Genomic DNA, 22,064 nt, shown 5'->3' with positions numbered 1-22,064 from the left:
GTGTATATGTACATTGAAATATAAATAAACATTTTCTCAACTATATGCATGGATAGGATCACGCTGTAGGGGCGTGCATCTGCATCAAATATAATAAACGATCTACAAACATAAATACAAAAATGAAAAATATACAAATGAAATAAACTGATTTATTGTTCTCTGAGGAATCTTTTCAGCTACAGTAATTATATAAACAAATGTAAAATAATACTGCAAAGTCTTTGCTGTATAAATAATTCAATAAAATTTGTCTTTAATAAAGTTACATATGGTACAATTTTGTTCTTTCTGAATGCTTAAATCCTAATAAAATCACAGGCCTCAAAACACAGATAAATGTCATTGCACATCCTGACTATTTGATCATATACGCAGCCCTACTGTATATGAGATATTTATAAAAATGTATTTTTTCATGAAGTAATAATAAATAAAATAAAATAAGTGGATTACTCCTCTAATAATCTTTGCTCCTAACTCCGGGTTGATCTCTCTCCCTTATCTATTTATAGCATTTTGCTCTGTAAATTACTGGAATCAAGTGGGAGAAAATTACAGCTTGCGTCTGATATTCCTGATGCTTTGGAGACACAGGCCGGAATGTGTAGTATTTCCTCGCTGGAGCGTGACATAATGCGTGTTTGCTTTTCCTCTGCTGTTCTGTGCTTTAATCTGATGCAGACTCAGCACTGGCCTTCAGGATTAGTTCAGCTCATTCTAGACTTCTCCAACATCTGTGTGTGACTTTAGCTGTAATTACTGTACTCTTATCGGCTGCACGTGAAAGTTTGAGTTTGTTTAGATGTTTTATGGTTGTTTTACAGCAAACAGTTGTTGTAGAATCTTGTTACATGTTAATTTACATTATACTGGAATTACCAACTTTGATATAATACCTTGAAAAATAGCGATATTCGAAACCATTTTCAATGCCACAAGATGTTTTATGGTTGTTTTACAGCAGCTAGTTGTTGTAGACATGTTTATGTTGTATTGTTATAACTAGTGCTGGGTAGAGTGTCGTCACGATACTAGACTTTCCAACTTTGATACAATACCTTGAAAAATATTGATATTTGATATGATTTTCAATGCCACAAGATGTTTTATGGTTGTTTTAAATCAGCTAGTTGCTGTAGAGGCTTGCTACATTTGACTCTAGATGATACTGAAACTTCCAACTTCTATACAATACCTTGAAAAAATATCGATATTCGATACCATTTTCAATGCCGCAAGATGTTTTATGGTTGTTTTAAAGCAGCTAGTTGTTGTAGACATGTTTATGTTGTATTGTTATAACTAGTGCTGGGTGGAGTGTCGTCACGTTACTAGAATTTCCAACTTCGATACAATACCTTGAAAAATATTGATATTCGATATGATTTTCGATACCACAAGATGTTTTATGGTTGTTTTACAGCACCTAGTTGTTGTAGACATTTTTATGTTGTATTGTTATATAACTAGTGCTGGGTAGAGTGTCGTCACGATACTAGAATTTCCAACTTTGAAACAATACCTTGTAAAATATTGATATTCGATACGATTTTCGATGCCACGAGATGTTTTATGGTTGTTTTCAATTATCTAGTTGTTGTAGAGTCTTGTTACATGTTACTCTAGGTGGTACTGAAATTTCCAACTTCGATACAATACCTTGAAAAATAGCGATATTCGATACTATTTTCAATGCCGCAAGATGTTTTATGGTTGTTTTACAGCAGCTAGTTGTTGTAGACATGTTTATGTTGTATTGTTATAACTAGTGCTGGGTAGAGTGTCGTCACGATACTAGAATTTCCAACTTCGATACAATAACTTGAAAAATATTGATATTCGATACGATTTTCGATACCACAAGATGTTTTATGGTTGTTTTACAGCACCTAGTTGTTGTAGACATGTTTATGTTGTATTGTTATATAACTAGTGCTGGGTAGTGTTTTCACAATATTGTAGTTTCCAACTTCAATGCAATTCCTTGAAAAATATTGATATTTGATACCATTGTCTTGTTACTTGTTTATATTTTAATGTTATAACTAGTGCTGTCACGATACTGTAAGTATCACGTTACTGAAAATATAGTGTTGATACAAAACATTAAAAAATATTGATGTTCAAATACCATTTTCCATGTTTTATTGTTGTTTTACAGCAGCTAGTTGTTGTACAGTCTTGTTACTTGCTTATGATTTAATGTTATTAGCCTAGTGCTGGGTAGAGTGTCGTCACGATACTGGTATTTTTAAATTCAATACAATACCTTGAAAAATATCAATATTAATTATCATTTTCGAAACCTCAAGGAAAAAATATTTCAACATTTAAGCGTATACAAATGAAGTAACAGTAAAAATTAAACTAAACCATGCAATGTTTTTGCATTTTCAAGTAAAATGTACGTCACACCAGGTATGCCCAAATAAAATTATAAAGCTGTTTCAATTTGTCTGTGTGTGTATATCATCATAAGGATGCTTATTGCAACTTTTAATTCTGGGTTTAAATTAATAATTAATTTCTTCTCTGTTTTCTGCAGGATCCGTCAGTGACACAAGTAACGCGGACTGCCCCGCCTGGCCTGGAGGAGTATAACCCTTTTACAGACACAAAGCCGGTGAGAGACAGAGTACAGAGACACACTGATATGAGGTGCTGGAAACTATATGTACAGCTGTACTAGTTTTTCTTGGATTATAATAATTAGAACAGGTCGAAAATACCATCCACCAACACAGTCTGAGATGCCAGCCCAAGAGAAAGAGAAGCTGGCCATCTCTGTTTAGTGTGCCAGTTTAGTCTCCATACCCGTTTTATTTTAATATCATTGAGAGACTTTATTTATAATTCTAAAAAAATTTATTATACATTTTACACTCTTTGTTATATTGCAGCTGTTTGGTAAAATCCTTAAAGTTCATTTTTTTTCCTCAGTAATGTACAAACAGCAGTCCAGATTGACAGAAAAACACAGAATTGGGGATATTTCTGCAGATTTATTGAAAAGAAAAACTGAAAGATCACATGGTTTTAAGTATTCAGACCCTTTGCTCAGTATTTAATAGGATCCCCCTTTTGATCTAATAGAGCCAAGGGTTTGTTTGGGAAAGTTTTTCACACCTGGGCTTGGTGATCCTCTGCCATTCCTTCTTGCTGAGGAATTAGATGGTAAATGTTGGTGGACAGCCATTTTTAGGTCTCTTCCGTGATGCTTATTTGGGTTAAGCTCAGGGCTCTGGCTGGGCCATTCAAGAACAGTCAAGGAAATGTTGTGAAACCACTCTTTCATTATTTTATCTTGTTATTTTGTGTGTGTGTGTGTGTGTGTGTGTGTGTGTGTGTGTGTGTGTGTGTGTGTGTGTGTGTGTGTGTGTGTGTATATATATATATATATATATATATATATATATGTGTGTGTGTGTGTGTGTGTGTTTTCAATGTTTTGTTTTAAAAACTTAAAAAAAAATTAATATTACATTATTTATAAATATTTATGTATTTTATCATTTTTATCATTCTGTTTAATATCAAATTTCCAAACTGGTTTGAGTTTTTTTTTTTTCCTGTTGAACACAAATGGAGATATTTTGAAGAATGTTGGAAACCAGTTTCCCTTTGCTTCCATAGTATTTCAGATTCCAGCATTCTTCAAAACATCTTCTTTTGTGCTCAACAGAAAAAAAGAAACTTATAAAGGTTTGGAACCACTTAAGATGGGTGAAGGATGAGTATATTTACATATATTATAAATATTAGAGCAGCACTCTACTTTAATAATAAAAATAACAATAATAATATTTTCTTACATTTATATAGCGCTTTTCTGGACACTCAAAGCTCTTTACACATTTTTTGTGGGGAATCTCCTCATCCACCACCAGTGTACAGCATCCACCTGGATGACACGACGGTAGCCATATTGCGCCAGACCGCACACCATTGGTGGAGATGAGATGAAGCCAATTATGATATGGAGATGGTTATGATGGACAAAGGCCAGTGGACAAGTTTGGCCAGGATTCCAAAAGACGGCACTCACTGAGCAGGATAGAGTCCCATTCACTATACTGGGGCGTTAGGACCCACACAGACCGCAGGTTGAGCACCCCCTGCTAGCCTCACTAACACCACTTCCGGCAGCAACTTAGCTGTGGTCTCCCATCCAGGTACTGACCGGGCGCAGCCCTGCTTGGCTTCAGTGGGCGACCATGTGAGAGTTGCAATGAGCTGCCGGCTGATGTATACCTATATTTCTATATTCTATATACCTATATTCTCATTATCCAGAAATATAATACCACATTTTTGTCATCTTGCTATGTCCATTTGTCATCTCAAAGCTAAATATAGTTGCTTTGTATACAGATTTGGTGTGAAAGTGTCAAGAAACAGATTGTGGCTGCTGTTTATTTCTTTCCTCACGCTGGTAGCTGAAGGTCAGGTCGAGTACATTGCATTGTGGCATACAGTATGTGCTCACTTTTATACTGTGTGTCATTCTAATATTTTGCCAAATATGGAAAGTCATCAAAATGTGTATATGTATATGCATTTAGATTTAGTTTGATTGCATTTAGATTTAGTAGATTTAGCACGAGTTGTCTTCAATGAACCTAAACGAGCACATGTCACTCCGCTGCTAGTCCGTTTGCACTGGCTGCCAGTTGCTGCTCGCATCAAATTCAAAACTCTGATGTTTGCCTACAAAGTGACTTCTGGCCTAGCACCTTCTTATCTGCACTCACTTCTGCAGATCTATGTGCCCTCCAGAAACTTGCGTTCTGTGAATGAACGTCGCCTCGTGGTTCCATCCCAAAGAGGGAAAAAATCACTTTCGCGAACGCTCACGCTCAATCTGCCCAGTTGGTGGAATGAACTCCCTAACTGCATCAGAACAGCAGAGTCACTCGCTATTTTCAAGAAACGACTAAAAACTCAACTATTTAGTCTCCACTTCACTTCCTAATCTGCAATTGCCTCTTTGAATATCACACTAACTGTACAAAAAAAAAAAAAAAAAAAAACTACTAATACTTCCCTTCTTAGACTTTACAGACCTGAAACTTGCCTTTAGTACTTATTCATTGTTGCTCTTAGTTGTGTAAATTGCTTCCTTGTCCTCATTTGTAAGTCGCTTTGGATAAAAGCGTCTGCTAAATGACTAAATGTAAATGTAAATGTAGTTTGTGTGGTCAAAACAAAGCCATATTCAGAGAAAGGGAGAATCAGACAAGGAAACAAACCAGCCTACATACAGTACAAACAAAACAGCTCATTGACGGTGTGGTATAACTAGTGAAGCCGTACCAGCTTACGGCTCACTGCCCAGAACAACCCACACTTACTGCACAAACCCTTCCCAATCAGTCCAAGGGAGGTATTTATATTACAGAATGTTTGCCTTTCTTAATTATGCGCATAAATTGCTTCATATTTCTATGATCTGTAACATTCATAAACGCTGTCAGGCAGTCTGGCTTTATGAATGAAAGGAGATATTATGTTGTTATGTTATGCGTAGTGATTGATATGGTGTTTTGTATGACATTTTTTTTTAACAAATCTCTTCTTAATTTTGTTGCGTTTTAGGTCCCGCCAGGCTCCGCCCCTAAATCCGTCCCACCCACAACCAACACACAGCCGGCCATCATGAAACCCACTGAAGAACCTCCAGCTTACACTCAGTCTCAGCAGACACCGGTACATATGCATAATTTCAATCTCTGTTTGATTAACTTTAAGAAGTGTGGCAGCTGGGATGCCATAAGATTGCAATCCTGGAAAAATGTCTAAATCATCCATTTGAAATGTTCCCAGGAGATGGCTTTTACAGAGTTGCATCATGTCATTATTGCATTATTGTAGTGCAGTTTTTTTTGTTAGGCCTGCGCTATTTGCAGAAGAAAAAGCGCAATAGCTTTTATTTCCCTCCCTCATTACCTCTTAGAAAAGTTTCTTAATAATTTAATATACATTCACCGGCCACTTTATTAGGTACACTTGTCAACTGCTCGGTAATGTGAATATCTAATCAGCCAGTCAGATGACAGCTATTTAATTCATTTAGGCATGTAGACATGGTCAAGACGATCTGCTGCAGTTCAAACCAAACATCAGAATGGGAAAGAAAGAAGATTTAAGTGACTTTGAACATTGTTGATTTAATTGTTGAGCTAATTACAGCGAACACTGATGCAGGATGGCATAGTATCAAGCATAGAAAATCTCCCTCCAAACAAACAACAGTAGGTCAACAGAAGCCTCCATCAGGCGAGGGCTCAGAGCCGGTCTGCAGTTATACTGTATAATTCAGCATGCCTGAGGGAAAGGGACGCCTTGCTGTAGACATATGGACACACACACACACACACACACACACATACACACACACACACACACTTCAGATGACTCACACACTCCAGCTCGGTGCGCAAATGTCAGACGCTTGGAGTCAGGACACAACAAGGTGATCTGTGCTGAAACACAACCTTCTGTCATCAGCCACGATTGTCTGTCGGGCTGTCGTTCTTACTGTGTAGTAGGCATGGGATGAGAACGTGTGTAGGAGTCATAATTTGATTTATTATGATTTATTAATAGGGCTCACATTCATGTACAGTTTTACACATGTTGATATGTTTAGTTGTGTACATTCACTAGAGCAGTGATTCTTAAACTGGGGTACGTGTAACACTAGTGGTACACAGGCTTTCTTCTTGTGGGACGCAGAGGAATCGCTAAAAAATTAAATTGAAAAAATGAACAATTTTTTTTTTTTTTTTTTACATGTTTATATAAGGTTATCATAATGATTGTACAATGCGCTTTTACAGACATAGTCAAAGGCAAGTTTTACAAAAATGTGCAATGAGTGAGAAATTATAGTAATCCTTACAAATAAGCCAGCAGATAAATGGGGGGAAAAGGAAAAAAAAGGAAACATCATACCATCCCTGCTAAAAAATCCAGCTTAAACCAGCCTAGGCTGGTTGGCTGGTTTTAGCTGGTTGACCAGCCTGGTTTTAGAGGGGTTTTGGCCATTTCCAGGCTGGTTTCCAGCCATTTCCAGCCTGGTCTTAGCTGGTCAGGCTGGAAAATGACCAGCCAAATCCAGCTAAAACCAGCTTGACCAGCCTGGTTTAAGCTGGATATAGCTGGTTTTGGCTGGACTCTCAGCTTGGCTAGGCTGGTCAGGCTGGAAATGGCTGGAAACCAGCTTGGAAGTGGCCAAAACCCCTCTAAAACCAGCCTGGTCGACCAGCTAAAACCAGCCAACCAGCCTAGGCTGGTTTAAGCTGGATTTTTCAGCAGGGATCTATAAATATCAATATTGTCAACCAATTAGTCATATATTCTCTGGAAAGGCACATAAAACTAAATATAAATTTTCCTCATCATAGCACATTCCTATAATGTAGACATGTCAAAATGAACACTTTTACCCCTTTGATGCGCATGATAACACCGATGTGTTCAGTAAATTGATTTTAATAGCCTAAACCTTTATTTTAATTTTCAATTTTCTCCTGTTTGTTATGTCTTCTATCATTTAAAGCAAATTTCCTCCCTTTATTTGTAATTTGGAGGCAAATTCTGTATTTTTATATCCCAGTGTTGACAGGTAAAGTTTAACCTCTTGCTTTTCTGACACACAAAGCCTACTCTAACACGCAATAAGCAGATCTAATTTAAATATTTAAATCCAATTCATATACAGTTGTTTTTTAAATATTTTCTCAATGATGTTTAACAGAGCAAGGAAGTTTTGTAAAATTTTAAATATTCTTTTTCTTCTGGAGAAAGTCTTATTTGTTTTATTTCAGCTAGAATAAAAGCAGTTTTAAATTTTTATGAACCATTTTAAGGTCAAAATTCTTATTATTTTTTTTTCTGATAGTCTACAGAACAAACCATCGTTACACAATAACTTGCCTAATTACCCTAACCTGCCTAGTTAACTTAACCTAGTTAAGCCTTTGAATGTCACTTTAAGCTGTATAGAAGTGTCTTGATTAATATCTAGGCAAATATTATTTACTGTCATCATGGAAAGATAAAATAAATCAGTTATTAGAGATGAGTTATTAAAACTATTATGTTTAGAAATGTGTTGATGAAATCTTCTTTCCGTTAAACAGAAATTGGGGAAAAAAAAATAAACAGGGGGGCTAATAATTCTGACTTCAACTGTGTATATATAGTTGAAGTCAGAATTATTCGCCCCCTTTAAAATTTTTTTTTTTTTTTAAATATTTCCCAAATGATGTTTAACAGAGCAAGGAAATTTTCACAGTATGTCTGGTAATATTATTTTTTTCTGGAGAAAGTCTTATTTGTTTTATTTTGGCTAAAATAAAAGCAGTTTTTAATTTTTATGAACCATTTTAAGGTCAAAATTATTAGCCCATTTAGGCAAATTTTTTGTTTGACTGTCTAAACACAAACCATTGTTATACAATAACTTGCCTAATTTCAATAACCTGCCTAGTTAACCTCATTAACCTAGTAAAGCCTTTAAATGTCACTTTAAGCTGTATAGAAGTGTCTTTAAAATTTGTAGTCAAATATTTAATGTCATCATGACAAAGAAAAAATAAACCAGTTATTAGAAATGAGTTATTCAAATAAGTTAGTTAAAAAAATCGTGCTAATAAATCTAACTTCAACTATATAAATAATCCAAGTTAATTTTTAGATTTCAGAGAAATACAAATAAGTAATATGTACATGCAACATATACTTCAAAATGTATTAAAAAGAGTTTATACATGATTACAGTATGATGACGTATAGCCTATGAGGTCAAAGGAACATTTCCAGGTTTTGACTAATAAGCTACGTTATAATATTGCTTTACATTTAAGTACAGCAGTTTTCTTTTTCAGAGCAGTGGCGTTTTTAATTAACTTTTTAAAAGCACAGTTTAATTTAAATGTTAAAGTGTTTTTTTTCATAAACACAGTACAGTGTTAATGTTTAGACTATTTATAATGTTTAAGTGGCTGACAATAATTAATATTCATAATAATAGGAATTAATCTACCATGCTTCTCAATGGGCAGTGCTGTAGCTGCTTAATTAGGCTTACTACACTACTGTTTTTCAGTACTGGTCATTATGGTGGTACTTTGAGATACTATTTTTATTGAGGTGGTACTTGGTGAAAAAGGTTTGAGAACCACTGCTATAGAACTTTATATCCAAAGAAAAGACAGATATCTTAAGATGCCTTTATTAAGTAGTAAAGAAATCTGTGTTTTTAAAACTAAATGAAGACAGCAGAAGTCAATGATTTATTTTAATGATTCAGCCTGACATGTTTACTGCTTCAAAATATTTCTTAAAATTAAATTGATTGTGTTCAATGTGGGAAAAAAAAGTTGTAGTTTTCAACCCAGATATTTAAAAAGAACATGTTTTTAGAGCAGTAATCAAAATACCGTGACATTTTTCTTCAATGTTATCATACTGGCAGACTCTTATGCCTCGCGTGTCGTTCAGCACAAAGAGGAGTTCAGCCTCGGGGTGACAACAGAAGGCCTGTTAACGAACTTGTTGCCCACTGGCTTGATTAAGCAGCGCGTGTCACATGACGTTGTCTTCAGGGAAAGAAGGGGATTTCTAAGCCCTTAAAATGACCCAGAAACATGGACTGTAGGCGTCAGATCAGCTCAGATAGGAGTGACTCTTAAAATTGTAATCTGGCATAACTGGGACACGGCAGAAATTAGTGTATGGCATTGTGTCCTAACAATATGCGACATGACAAGCACTTTGTCTGTCTGCAACAAACACGACATGACAAAAACTTTTAAATACCAGAGCCATTTAGGCTGCATTTACACTGCAGATCTTGATGGTCAATTCTGATTTTGTGACAGTATCCGATTTTTTTTTTTTTTGTTGATGACCTGCTTACATCATCTTTTAAAAGTGATTTGTATTCGATCGTCTGCATTTACACAGCACACGGCAAAGGTGCAATGACCAGGAAAAAAGAGCGGGCGCTGACTAACAGCTGATAATTAAAGAGTGCTCTTTACTCTATTCCTGTATGTAATCTGTTCACTGCTTTTGACAAGCTGTTTTACAATAGTTTATGACAGAAACGTTCTCATTTGTCCATCTTCTTTTGATCTATAGGCCTTTTTAAACCTTTAGGCATCTTAATGTAATGTCCATCGCGTGATTTATGCACGTGATGTAGCTATGCACTAGTTTTATATTAGTTTATATTGGTTACGTGGCGGGTATTGGGTTCTCTCGCTCTTGTTAACATGCTTAAATACCTGTGCCATATGACAATATCAAAGCTTTTTAGTCTTAGTGTAAGAGATTTGAGGTGTGGGACTCTGCTGAAGTCTGTTCTGAAATGAAAGTGTCAGAATTTACGTCATTCGCTACGGTTTTTAATGACGCGCGACTCGCATTGACAGGAGAAAATCCGATCCACCTGCTTACACTGCAGACACGAGAACACAGATATGATTCATATCGGATAAATCTCCACATATGAACAAGGCCTGAATCTGATTTGAGTCAATCGTATTCCATGTGATTTGTTCCTGCTTACACGTGCATGAGCTATATCCGATCTTTTCCACATGGGAGAAATAAATCGGAATTGAGTCACTTAAACAGTGCAGGGTAAATGCTGCCTTAGAAATAGTACACTGCAATCCCTATGAAATGGGAAGGTTTATAAACTAATGAATAAATATTAAATCACATTAATAACTAAATCTAATCACTCAAAGTAAGTGGAAAAAGTTAAAAAGCCTTTGTTAACATGGCTGTTATTTAGAAAAGTGCACTATTGTGCACCGCACCAATGCGTTTCGGCAAAACTTGACAATCTTCAGGTGCGTTAAGAGTTCATTTAAAGATTGTCACATAAACAATTCAGAAAATAATATATCGAACACAACAATAAAAACAGTAATGGAAGAGAGAGGGAAGAAAAAAATTACAATATTATTATTCATTCATTCATTTTCCTTCGGCTTATCCCCTTATCAGGGGTTGCAATAGCAGAATGAACCATCAAGGCAAGGCAAGTTTATTTATACTGCACATTTTATAAAACGTGGGAATTCAAAGTGCTTTACATAAACAAGAATAAAAAAGACTAAGAAAAAACAATAAGAAAATAAAAAAACAATAGAAATTATTAAAAACATATAAAAACAGATTAAAATGTGTTAAAACAGGTTATAAAATCATCAAAAAAAGAAAAGAAAGCCATAATAGTGCGATCTGTCGGATGTAGCACAGTGCTCATTCAGTAAAGGCACAGCTAAACAGATGTGTTTTCAGTCTTGATTTGAACATGCTTAATGTTGGAGCACATCTGATCCTTTCTGGAAGCTGATTCCAGCAGCAGGGGGCGCTGTTAGTAGCTGAAAGCTGATTCACCCTGCTTTGACTGAACTCTTGGAATTTCTAGTTTATATGATCCTAAAGATCTGAGGAATCTGTTGGGTTTGTATTCAGTATCATATCTGTAATGTATTGAGGTCCTAGGCCATTTAGTGATTTATAGACCAGTAATAGTACTTTAAAATATAAATAAGGGGAGCCAGTGTAAAGATCTGAGGACAGGGGTGATGTGCTCTGATTTTCTGCTTCTTGTCAGAATCCTATTTAAATACTTTAAAAGCTATTCCGGCATATGTTTTATGCAGCAGATGCCCTTCCAGCTGCAACCCAATACTGGGACCCGGAGGAAGAGAAGAACCCCCAAAATGTCAATATTGCAACAAAAACTAAACTGTTAAACATGTAATGCAATACCCTATTTTTATGCTATCAGACAATGATTATTTATCTGGAGAGACTTTAAAGGAAATATTTTTAAATGAGAATCCTTTCAAAATTGTGCAATATTTTATCAAAAGTAAACCTTAAAAACCTTGTTATTTATCTTATATATTATTTTTTATGTATTTTATCTTATGTATTATTTATCGGTGGTGATGATTTTTTTTTGTTAAAATGATTTTAGAATTATAGAAATGTGATCTTTATAAAAGTTTAACTTGATCAGTTTTTTTTCTAATCTAACCTTTTAAATAAAAATAAAATATTTGTTTGAACAGACACTGAACCCAAAACCACACAAATGAAACTTAAAGTAATAAAAGTAAAATGACAAACTTCATATTAACATACATACAGTTGAAGTCAGAATTATTAGCCCCCTTTGATTTTTTGTGTGTGTTTTAAATATTTACCAGATGATCTTTAACAGAGCAAAGAAATGTTCACAGTATGTCTGATAATATTTTTTTCTTCTGGAGAAAGTCTTATTTGTTTTATTTTGGCTACAATAAAAACATTTTTTATTTTTTTATGAACCTTTTTAAGGTCAAAATTATTAGCCTCTTTAAGCTGTGTTTTTTGACTGTCTACAAAACAAACCATCGTTATACAATAACTTGCCTAATTACCCTAACCTGCATAGTTAACCTAATTAACCTAGTTAAGCCTTTAAATGTCACTTTAAGCTGTATAGAAGTGTCTTGAAAAATATCTAGTCAAATATTATTTACTGTCGTCATGGCAAAGATAAAATAAATCGGTTATTAGAAATGAGTTATTAAAACTATTATATTCGGAAAATTGTTTTCCGACCTGATTGGCCTCAAGGAAGTGTGCCAGTGAAGAAGCTCACCGATGTAAATAGGACCTCTCAAACTTTTAAAAACAAGTAGCAATAACTTATATTGAATCCTAAATTGGACTGGGAGCCAGTGAAGAGATAATATGACATATATTAGATACTAGAATTTTTTTTTGTCCCAGTTAAAAGCCTAGCAGCTGCATTTTGGAACAGCTGCAGGCGTGCAATTGAAGCCTGTGAAACTCCTAAATACAAAGAGTTGCAGTAGTCCAATCTGGACATAATAAAAACATTGATGATGGTTTCCAACTCTTTAGAACACAGAAAAGGCTTAATTTTAGCAATGTTCTTTCATTGATAGAAACCACTTTTGACGACTTTAACTCAGTGTCAAAAATAACTCAAGATTTTTTGCGTGACTGTGGATCTTAGGCTTGAACGCACCTAATTGATTAATTGTAGATTCACAGACACTCAGAGGGTCAAACACTAGTGCTTCAGTTTTTGATTCATTCAAGTGTAAACAATTACCAGCCAACCATTTTTTAATCTCGTTAAAACAGGTAAAAAAAGACTGTAAAACAAGAGTTTTCTCCCATTTTTATGGGCATACTGTATAAAGCTGAGTATCATCAGCATAAAGATGGTAGCTTACATTATGCTTCTTACAAACAGCAGCCAAGGAAAGCATGTAGATGGAAAAAAACTGGGCCCAAAATTGAGCCTTGGGGAACACCACACTATACGTGCAGATGACGTTAAACAGAAATTGGAGGGGAAAAAATAAACAAACAGGGGGGGCTAATAATTCTGACTTTACCTGTATGTTAATAAAAAGTTCATTAACAAATAGTTGTAAATACTGTAATATAGAGAGTGTAATACACTTTACTAAAGTATGCTTTATAATAAAAATTCACATAAATGTTTAAATATGTTGAAAAACAGACAATCTATTTTGAACTGTAAAAAAATAGCCGAATATTGCGTTTGTGATCACCTCTGTTAGCATAAAAATCCTACCGACAGCAAACGTCTGTGTGATAGAGTAGCTTTACACGAGATCAGATGGTCATTTATGATATGGATCGGCATATTTAAATTTACATCGTGTAACTACAAGCCAGATAAGATATGCTATGAATAAACGAGAAGAGTTTGCAGACAAGACAGACAGTGAGTTTCTGATGTGTTTGTGATTGGTTCTGACAGCTGTAAACAGTCTGAGAAAATGCCCCGGGAACCATTTTTGTGTGTGTGTTGTGTTGTTGACTGTCTTCAAGTCATGTTATTTGTTCAGAACCACGTTGTGTGTGTATGTGTAGGATCAATCGCGAGCTCAAGCGGAGTTATTGAGGAGACAGGAGGAGCTGGAGAGAAAAGCCGCTGAGCTGGACCGCAGGGAGAGAGAGATGCAGTCGCTCAACGCGTCAGGAGGTGAGATATTAGCCTTACGTCATGCCACGAGTTTATTGCGGTCAGAAACCGCCCACTAAGATGTGAAATTACTGACATGTAAAGTCACCTACTGAAGTTACTTCTTTTTTCTTTTCCAAATATATTTTTATTGAGGGCGGTGGCTCAGTGGTTAGCACTGTCACCTTACAGAAAGAAAGTCGCTGATTCAATTTTCCACATTCTCAAAATCACCCTTTTGGCAATTACCAAGCCAAAAAACATGGCTTGTCTTTCATATTTATTAAAGAGCCCATATTATTCATGAAATAGGGTCATATCTTGGTTGTAAGGGTCTCCAACAACAGTCTAATATGCATGCAAGGTCAAAAAACACTTTCGTGGTCTTATAATCTGCATTTATTTTTACCTAATTATCCCAGCGACTCCTGTATGAATCGTCCAGTGATTCATTTGTTCCCAAACCCCTCCTTAGCGCGAAGCTAATCTGCGCTGATTGGACCAATGACAGTCTGTTGCGATTGGTCGACTGCCTTCAGTCAGAGAGTGAAATGCCAAACAACTAATCAGCAATATAAAAGTAATCACAGTTCATACACGCTCGATAGTGTAGGCGTGGATTTTAGCTGCCAGTGGGTCAATGTAAATACAGACTATGGACTTGAAAATTCAGACGACTAACTATTTTATTGAGCAAAAACTCAAAAAACTGTTGAGGAGATCTCCTAGCTTCTCACTCTGCTCTTTTCACAGACACACACACATATTGCACACACACATACAAACACACACACACACACACACACGCACTTAACCCTGCTCCGGAAGACAACGCGCGCACACACACACACAAACACAAACACACACACACACACATCCTCCGGACGACAGCGCGCGCACACGCACACACAGACACACACACTACTCCTCGTCCACGGAGCTCCGTTAACAAAGCAGCATGCGTCGCGTTTTTAACGTGACTTTGCACACGATAAGAGAATATAGCCAGTAAACCTGATACAGTACACGCGGTTACAAGTAACAAATCACAACTAAATACATTTGCAAGCTAGAGTCAGCGAGGCAACTTTAATCGCACGTACTTACACTTGAGAAATGGAGGAAGAAAAATCCATCCTGACGTCCATCAGTAAGTTACTCTTTACTGATCCTTCCTTTAACAAACGCTGATGAAGTATTCTTTGCAGCATGTAGTTTCCAGAAGTTTCCAGTAGTTTCCAACTGCTTGGCTATAATGCTGAGGTTTCATGTTTGGGTAGAGACTCAATATATCCATCTGCAGTGTGACTTCAATCGACTGGCATGTTTGTGTGTGTGTGTGTGTTTGTGGGTGTGTGTGTGTGTGTGTGTGTCTGGGTTTCTGCGTCAGAGGGCGGGGCCTCAGGTTTGAAATCTCCCGGGTTTGCGCGTGCACATGAATAACTTGGTTTCGTTCGTACGTCATGGCGAAACACCTAATGACTCGGTATCAAGGCGACTCGTTTGAAGCACAATGAGTCGACTCTTTTATAGATGAATCAACAGTTTTAAACACTGTACTCTTACAGATTTAAGCCTTAGCTGGATACTTCACTTCACTTAGAGCTGTGTTACACACTACATGGAGGGGAGTTTTCAAAAACCCATAATATGGGCTCTTTAAACATCTCTAAATTACTAAATATCCCAAGAACAGCTTTAAGTAGACATGGTGCAAGTTTTTTTGGAGGGCTTCAGAAAAACATTCAAATATATTTTCCCAATATTCTTGTAGTTTAGGACACTTTATTTAAGTTTACTCTCTTTGAGGGATAATGAGCTGATTCTGACCTATACAGTAATCTCTGATGGGTTATTTCATCTTTTCTAAAGACGAAATAACAAATTAATTAACAAAATTAACTAATTTAAGGCCTTTCCAAAACACTCTTCATGTGCATTGTTCCAGCACTTCACAACTGTGGTATAAGCTAAGTGATTTTAAACACAGCCTGACTATATAAATGTCACAATTTTGTGTCAACTGTGGTTCCAGATGAGTGGACAAGGTTGCCAGATTGGCAGGATCAAGCAATTTCATATTTAATATTTAGATATCTGGCAACCCCTTGCATGACAGCTTGCGGAGTCTTGTTATCAATGAAGTAAGATGCAAATGTCAAGTAAAAATTAGATGTTGTTCAGGATATATATAGGGCTTATATATATATATATATATATATATATATATATATATATATATATATATATATATATATATATATATATATATATCCAGTACGCAAATATTACAGATAATCATGGATTTCTCAGTTGAGAAAAGCAGAAATTGTTGCCATTAGCTAGTCTACTATTATTAATCTACAAACTCAACAGTATGGTTTGTTCATTCAGACGCGCTGGCGGAGCGGTTCACTGTCCGTGTCAGCGATCTCCCAATAATATCCAGCTGCAAACTCAAACATCTGTTTTAACAGAAGTAGGGGGTTTTACTTGTATTTTACATTTGTGTGTATAGTTTTTTAATATTTAATAGTAGATATTAAGTCAGTCCAGTTTAATGCAGAAGCTGGTCTTTTGCAATCTACCCGTTGACCTGTGGTTCTCTTTGAATGTGTGTGTGTGTGTGTGTGTGTGTGTGTGTGTGTGTGTGTGTGTGTGTGTGTGTGTGTGTGTGTGTGTGTGTGTGTGTGTGTGTGTGTGTGTGTGTGTGTGTGTGTCTGTGTCTGTGTCTGTGTCTGTTTGTCTGTGTCTGTGTCTATTTGTCTGTCTGTCTGTCTGTCTGCGTGTGTGTGTGTGTGCGTGCACAGTTGAAGTCAGAATTATTAGTAGCCCCCCTGAACGCCTCTGAATTAACACCTCTGTTTATTTTTCTCCGTTGGAGGGAAGATTGTTTCAGCATATTTCTATGCATAATAGTTTTAATGACTCATCTCTAATTACTGATTTATTTTATCTTTGCCATGATGACAGTAAATAATAATTTATTATATATTTTAATTAACTGGGTTAATTAGGTTAACTAGGCAGGTTAGGGTAGTTAGGCAAGTTATTGTATAACGATGGTTTATTCTGTAGACTATCGGGAAAAAATAGCTTAAAGGGGCAAATAATTTTGTTCCAAATATGGGGTTTAAAAAATGTTAAACTGCTTTAATTCTAGCCAAAATAAAACAAATAAGACTTTCTCAAGAAGAAAAAATATTATCAGACATACTGTGAAAATTTCCTTGCTCTGTTAAAATAATTTGGGAAATATTTAAAAAAGAAAAAAAAATCAAAAGGGGGCTAATAATTCTGTATATATATATATATATATATATATATATATATATATATAGAGAGAGAGAGAGAGAGAGAGAGAGAGAGAGAAAATGTCAGACAGGTGGGCCTTCAAAAATTTATCGGAGAAAGAAGTGGGTCCCGAAGTGAAAAAGGTTGAGAACCCTTATTTTAGATGGCCTGACAGTCAAACTCCTAGCACAGGGTCAATTAAATAAAATTTATTGTGCAGCCTAAAATCAGACCCAGATTGCAAATTATTCTGACAAAATCTGTGTAAATGTTAGCAAATCTTTTTTTCAAACTCAATTTTCTGTTTGTTATAATGATTTTTGTGTGCATTATTCATTACTTGGTCTTTTAGGGTTGAGACATACCTCTTGCATGTCAATTAATACAGTTCGATTGAGATTTGAATGAGATTAACTGAACAAAACCGCCTATTACATTATTATTTCCAGTGTAATTTTTGCTTTTCTTTTTTGTCTTGTTTCTAAGGGAGGAAAAACAACTGGCCGCCTCTTCCAGAGAAGTTTCCAGTGGGTCCTTGTTTCTATCATGACATATCGGTGGATATACCTGTGGAGTACCAGAAAACCGTCAAGATCATGTACTATCTCTGGATGTGTGAGTAACTCAATGCCAGCATCCTAAAATAAGCAGCCAAACTGTAATCAAACGGATTGCCTAATCAATGTCACACCGTGACAGACAGGTGTATGTGAAGGCTAGCCAATCATAACAGAGCTCATTTACATATAAAGTAAGAGTCTTAAAAGTATTGTCACATAATTCATAATGATAACTGGCAAATTACTATTTGTGGTTTAGGGAATATTAAATAAAGAGCAGTTAAATGCTGTAAATGTTTTTAGATTATTTAAAGCAGGCGTGACCAACCTTGTTCCTGGAGATCTCCCTTTCTGCAGATTTAAGTTGCAACCCATATCAAACACATCTGCCTGTAATTATCAAGTGCTGTTAAGGTCCTAATTAATTGGATCAGGTGTGTTCGATCAGGGTTGGAGCTGAACTATGCAGGAAGGTAGATCTCCAGGAGCAGGGTTGAGCACCACTGATTTAAAGAGATAGTTCTCCCAAAAATAATAATTACCTCACCATTTACTCTTCCTCATATTCCTCACCTTACTCATTCCTCATTCCTTAAATCCTTAAACTGACATCGCAAATGGAGAATCAAATGCTCAAACAACTCTGCAAATGGTGAATCAAATCCTTAAACGACTCCGCAAATGGTGAATCAAATCCTTAAACGACTCCGCAAATGGTGAATCAAATCCTCAAACAGACATCGCAAATGATAAATCAAATGCAAATGAGGTGTCAATCAACCAGCATAGGCGGAGCTTTAAGGCGGAAGAGTTTGTTGTTGACAATTAACTACCGGTAGCGCTACGACTTTTTACAGGTGTTCAGATTTGCGTGCACTATTCCAAGTCATATCCGTATAAACTCGTGAAAGAGAAAGCGAGAAATCTCGTACTGCTTCTGTCCACATTCTGAAGTGTTCATCAGATGCGATGTCAGTTTAAGGATTTGATTTATAGTTTGAGCATTTGATTCACCATTTGCAATGTCAGGTTGAGGATTTGATTTATTATTTGCGATGTCAGTTTGAGGATTTGATTTATCGTTTGAGGAGTCGGTTTGAGGATTTGATTCACCATTTGCAAAGTCCGTTTGAGCATTTGGTTTATCATTTGAGGAGTTGGTTTGAGCATTTGATTTATAATTTGAGCATTTGATTTATCATTTGATCTTTTAAGCATTTGAATTTTCATTTGAATTTTGTTAGGAAAAAACTTCCATACAAAACTATGATAATGTTGATAATTTATGGTCATGTTCATTTATTTGTAATGCACATTTAAAGCAGCCATAAAACAAATCAGATATAGAGAAATAATAAGAGCAAACATAGAAATAAAAACCAAGAGGAATAACAGAATAACTATTTAAAAACAAAGACTATAAAATTAAATCTTCTTTAATTTATTAATGATATTAATACATGCATTAACAGCATTAATAAAAGGGATTAAAAAATCGATAGTAAATGTGCCACTATAATCTCATGATTTTATTCACTATATTCATGATATGAAATTACGGTTACATCTATAAGGAGTTTATTCTTTTTTACTAAATGACTAAAAAGGTCAAGAATCACTGCATTAGTGTTCACCAGGGTGTCCGCAGGGTCTTCAAATGTGTCATATTTCAAAAACCTACATTTTAGGCCTTAAAATGTCTTAAATTCACTGAATAATATTGCCTTGTTTGTCTTAACTCATTTTAAACGGCTCTTAATTTTCCTTAGTCCATGTAAAGCTACCCAATTGGGCCAAAATACCCATCCAATCAGCAACAATCCGTCTACATCACTTTGAATTAGGCATGGGACGAAAACAGTTTTCAAGGTATACCGCGGTTTAGAAAAATTGGTCAAAGTTTTCTGTTATACCTTTCCTAAGGTATGCAAGATTTTTTATTTACTTTTTTGTTGTTGTTTTTAGGACATCAGTATCTCTAGCAGAAAAGATACCTAAAGATGTTTTAAACTGTAAAGAAATCTGACCAAGACAGCAGAAGTTAATAATTCATTTGAATTATTTAGCCTGACTTGTTTACTGCTACAAAATACTTTAAATGTCTCTCAAAATAAAAATATATTGTGTTCAAAAGGGAAAAAAGTTTTAGTTTTTACCCAGACATTTAATAAGAATATATTTTAGAGCAGTAATCACAATATTGTGAAACAGTGATCTTTTTATCCAAGGCCCATGCATACTTTGAGCAAAACTATATCTTAACTAATATTATAATAGCTAATTGAATAGCTTTATAACCTTTATGGTGTAATTATCTTTGCACAGTAACATTTGTATATAAGTTCTCCATGTATTTATAGACCATATAGGGTGAGGACACTGACCTTGGCAGACTACTGTGCATACATTTAGTTTATTATACAGAGTTTTTTTATGTTCAAAAATATTTGCATGTATACAACTAGGGGTTGCTTGTTTGATACATTATTTAAAATATGTGGCTAAAAGAATGAATTGACTATGAAAGTGACTAATTAATATGTTTTGGATGGGACAAGACTAGTAAAAATAGTTCTACTGGACCATTAGAAAAAAAGTCCTAAGCATTTAGCCTTGCATGAGTCTGAAATTTCGTTCATAATGTTCTTAAAGTCTTAAATTTGACTTGGAGAAACTCTGCTTTACTCACTGGTTTGAATTGTGCTGTTCAGTAAGCAACTGTCTGATAGACATCTGACTAGATTTGTAATAATAGTGTGAAGACTCCTGGGAAATGAAATGAAGTGAATGGACTTCAGCAGTGTTTGTGTCTCCCTTTGTTTGATGGGTTTTATTCCTGGAGGAGTTCAGTCACATGCTATTAGACGTGCAATGGAGGGGCAGAGCCACTGTGTGCCATGTGACTGGTGTCATCAGAATGGACTTTAAATTTAGTCTGATCTTGTTTTGTAGGAATTTGGGAGGCATTTTGGCAGAGAGAGAGAGAGAGAGAGAGAGAGAGAAACATTTTGAGACATTTCTAGCATAACGTTGCCCAATTCCACACCAAATCTGCAGTTGTACACTTAATTTTTTTTTTGCTGTTTGTTCAAACTACCTATTTAAAATGAGCTCAATTAACACAATTCTTGAGTTTTTTTGAGGGGGACAACTTAGTTGTTTTATGTTGAATCAACTTAAAATTGTAAAAAACCATTCAGTTAACTTAATCGATATGCATTGAGAGGACATGATGGGATTGTGTGGAACCCAACATTTTTACAGTGTAGGCAGACTCTAAAAGTGCTTTCGATTGATGTTGTACAACATGTGGTCACATTACATTTTGTGTTCAGTAGCAAGATTAATTTACTCATCCACAGGTCATCTGAGATGTAGGGGACTTTTTTTCTCTTCAGTGGAACAGTATAGAAGATTTTGAGCTGAATCCGGGCTCACTGGTGATTTATTGTGAACCATTGCAATGTGCACATTTACATATTACCATAATTTCGGTATATATTGTGTAAGGGTGTCACGATCCTCCAAATCCTCGATTCGATTACATTTTCGAGTCTAAAGGCACGATTCGATTCTATTTTCGATTATGAATAGTTAATGAATTAATTACCAATTAATTATTTGTAGCCTACCGTTTAAACTACCTGACCTGCATGGTCTTTGTTTTACCCATAAACAAATCATACAGTAAATGAATAAAGGCAAGATACACACATAATTACCATCTGTCAATCACTTTTTCTGCGGGACTCGTGAATCTGCAGTGATCTGTGTCGTTATAATGGCGTCGGTAAAAAAAGACGCACAACCAACAGGAACCAGCCAACAGTATCTGAGGTGTTCGCTAAAATGACTAAGTACAAGTGAGTGAAAGATTGAAGCAGTCCTCTGACTGCCTGGACCTGCTGTCTCTAGTGCATGGCTGTGTGTGCGTCTGTGTCTGTGTGGTCACGTGATGTGCATTTTCAGAGGTAGAGAGGAAGGAGGGCTGCTCAGAAATGCTACACGCCACTGTGGATGTCAAATCGTTGTCGTTCTAAAATGCCATTTAAAAACAAAGACAGTGTAAACAGGGCCTGAGTGTGTACTTTTCGCAAGCGGATTTGCAACGGGGGCGGGCGGAGAATCGCGATGCCGGTGTTGTCTATCGGACGAACCGTACG

The 22,064-nt window shown here is 35.7% G+C and overlaps 1 protein-coding gene across 2 annotated transcripts in view; it reads left to right on the top strand.

The window, feature by feature from the left end:
• Positions 1-22,064, top strand: part of scamp1 (secretory carrier membrane protein 1) — a 57,940-nt gene that overhangs the window by 26,799 nt on the left and 9,077 nt on the right. For both annotated transcript variants that reach the window (XR_012396507.1, NM_205692.1), the window contains 4 exon segments: positions 2,549-2,626; positions 5,599-5,709; positions 13,957-14,068; positions 17,828-17,956. Coding sequence is in view for 1 of the 2 variants with exons in the window: in NM_205692.1 (NP_991255.1) it covers positions 2,549-2,626; positions 5,599-5,709; positions 13,957-14,068; positions 17,828-17,956 (430 nt within the window). In the remaining variant the exon portion in view is untranslated.

Source organism: Danio rerio, chromosome 21 (assembly GCF_049306965.1).
Source record: "Danio rerio strain Tuebingen ecotype United States chromosome 21, GRCz12tu, whole genome shotgun sequence".
Lineage (NCBI taxonomy): Eukaryota > Metazoa > Chordata > Actinopteri > Cypriniformes > Danionidae > Danio > Danio rerio.
Note: the sequence above shows the minus strand (reverse complement) of the source record. Positions and strands in the feature narration are given on the sequence as shown.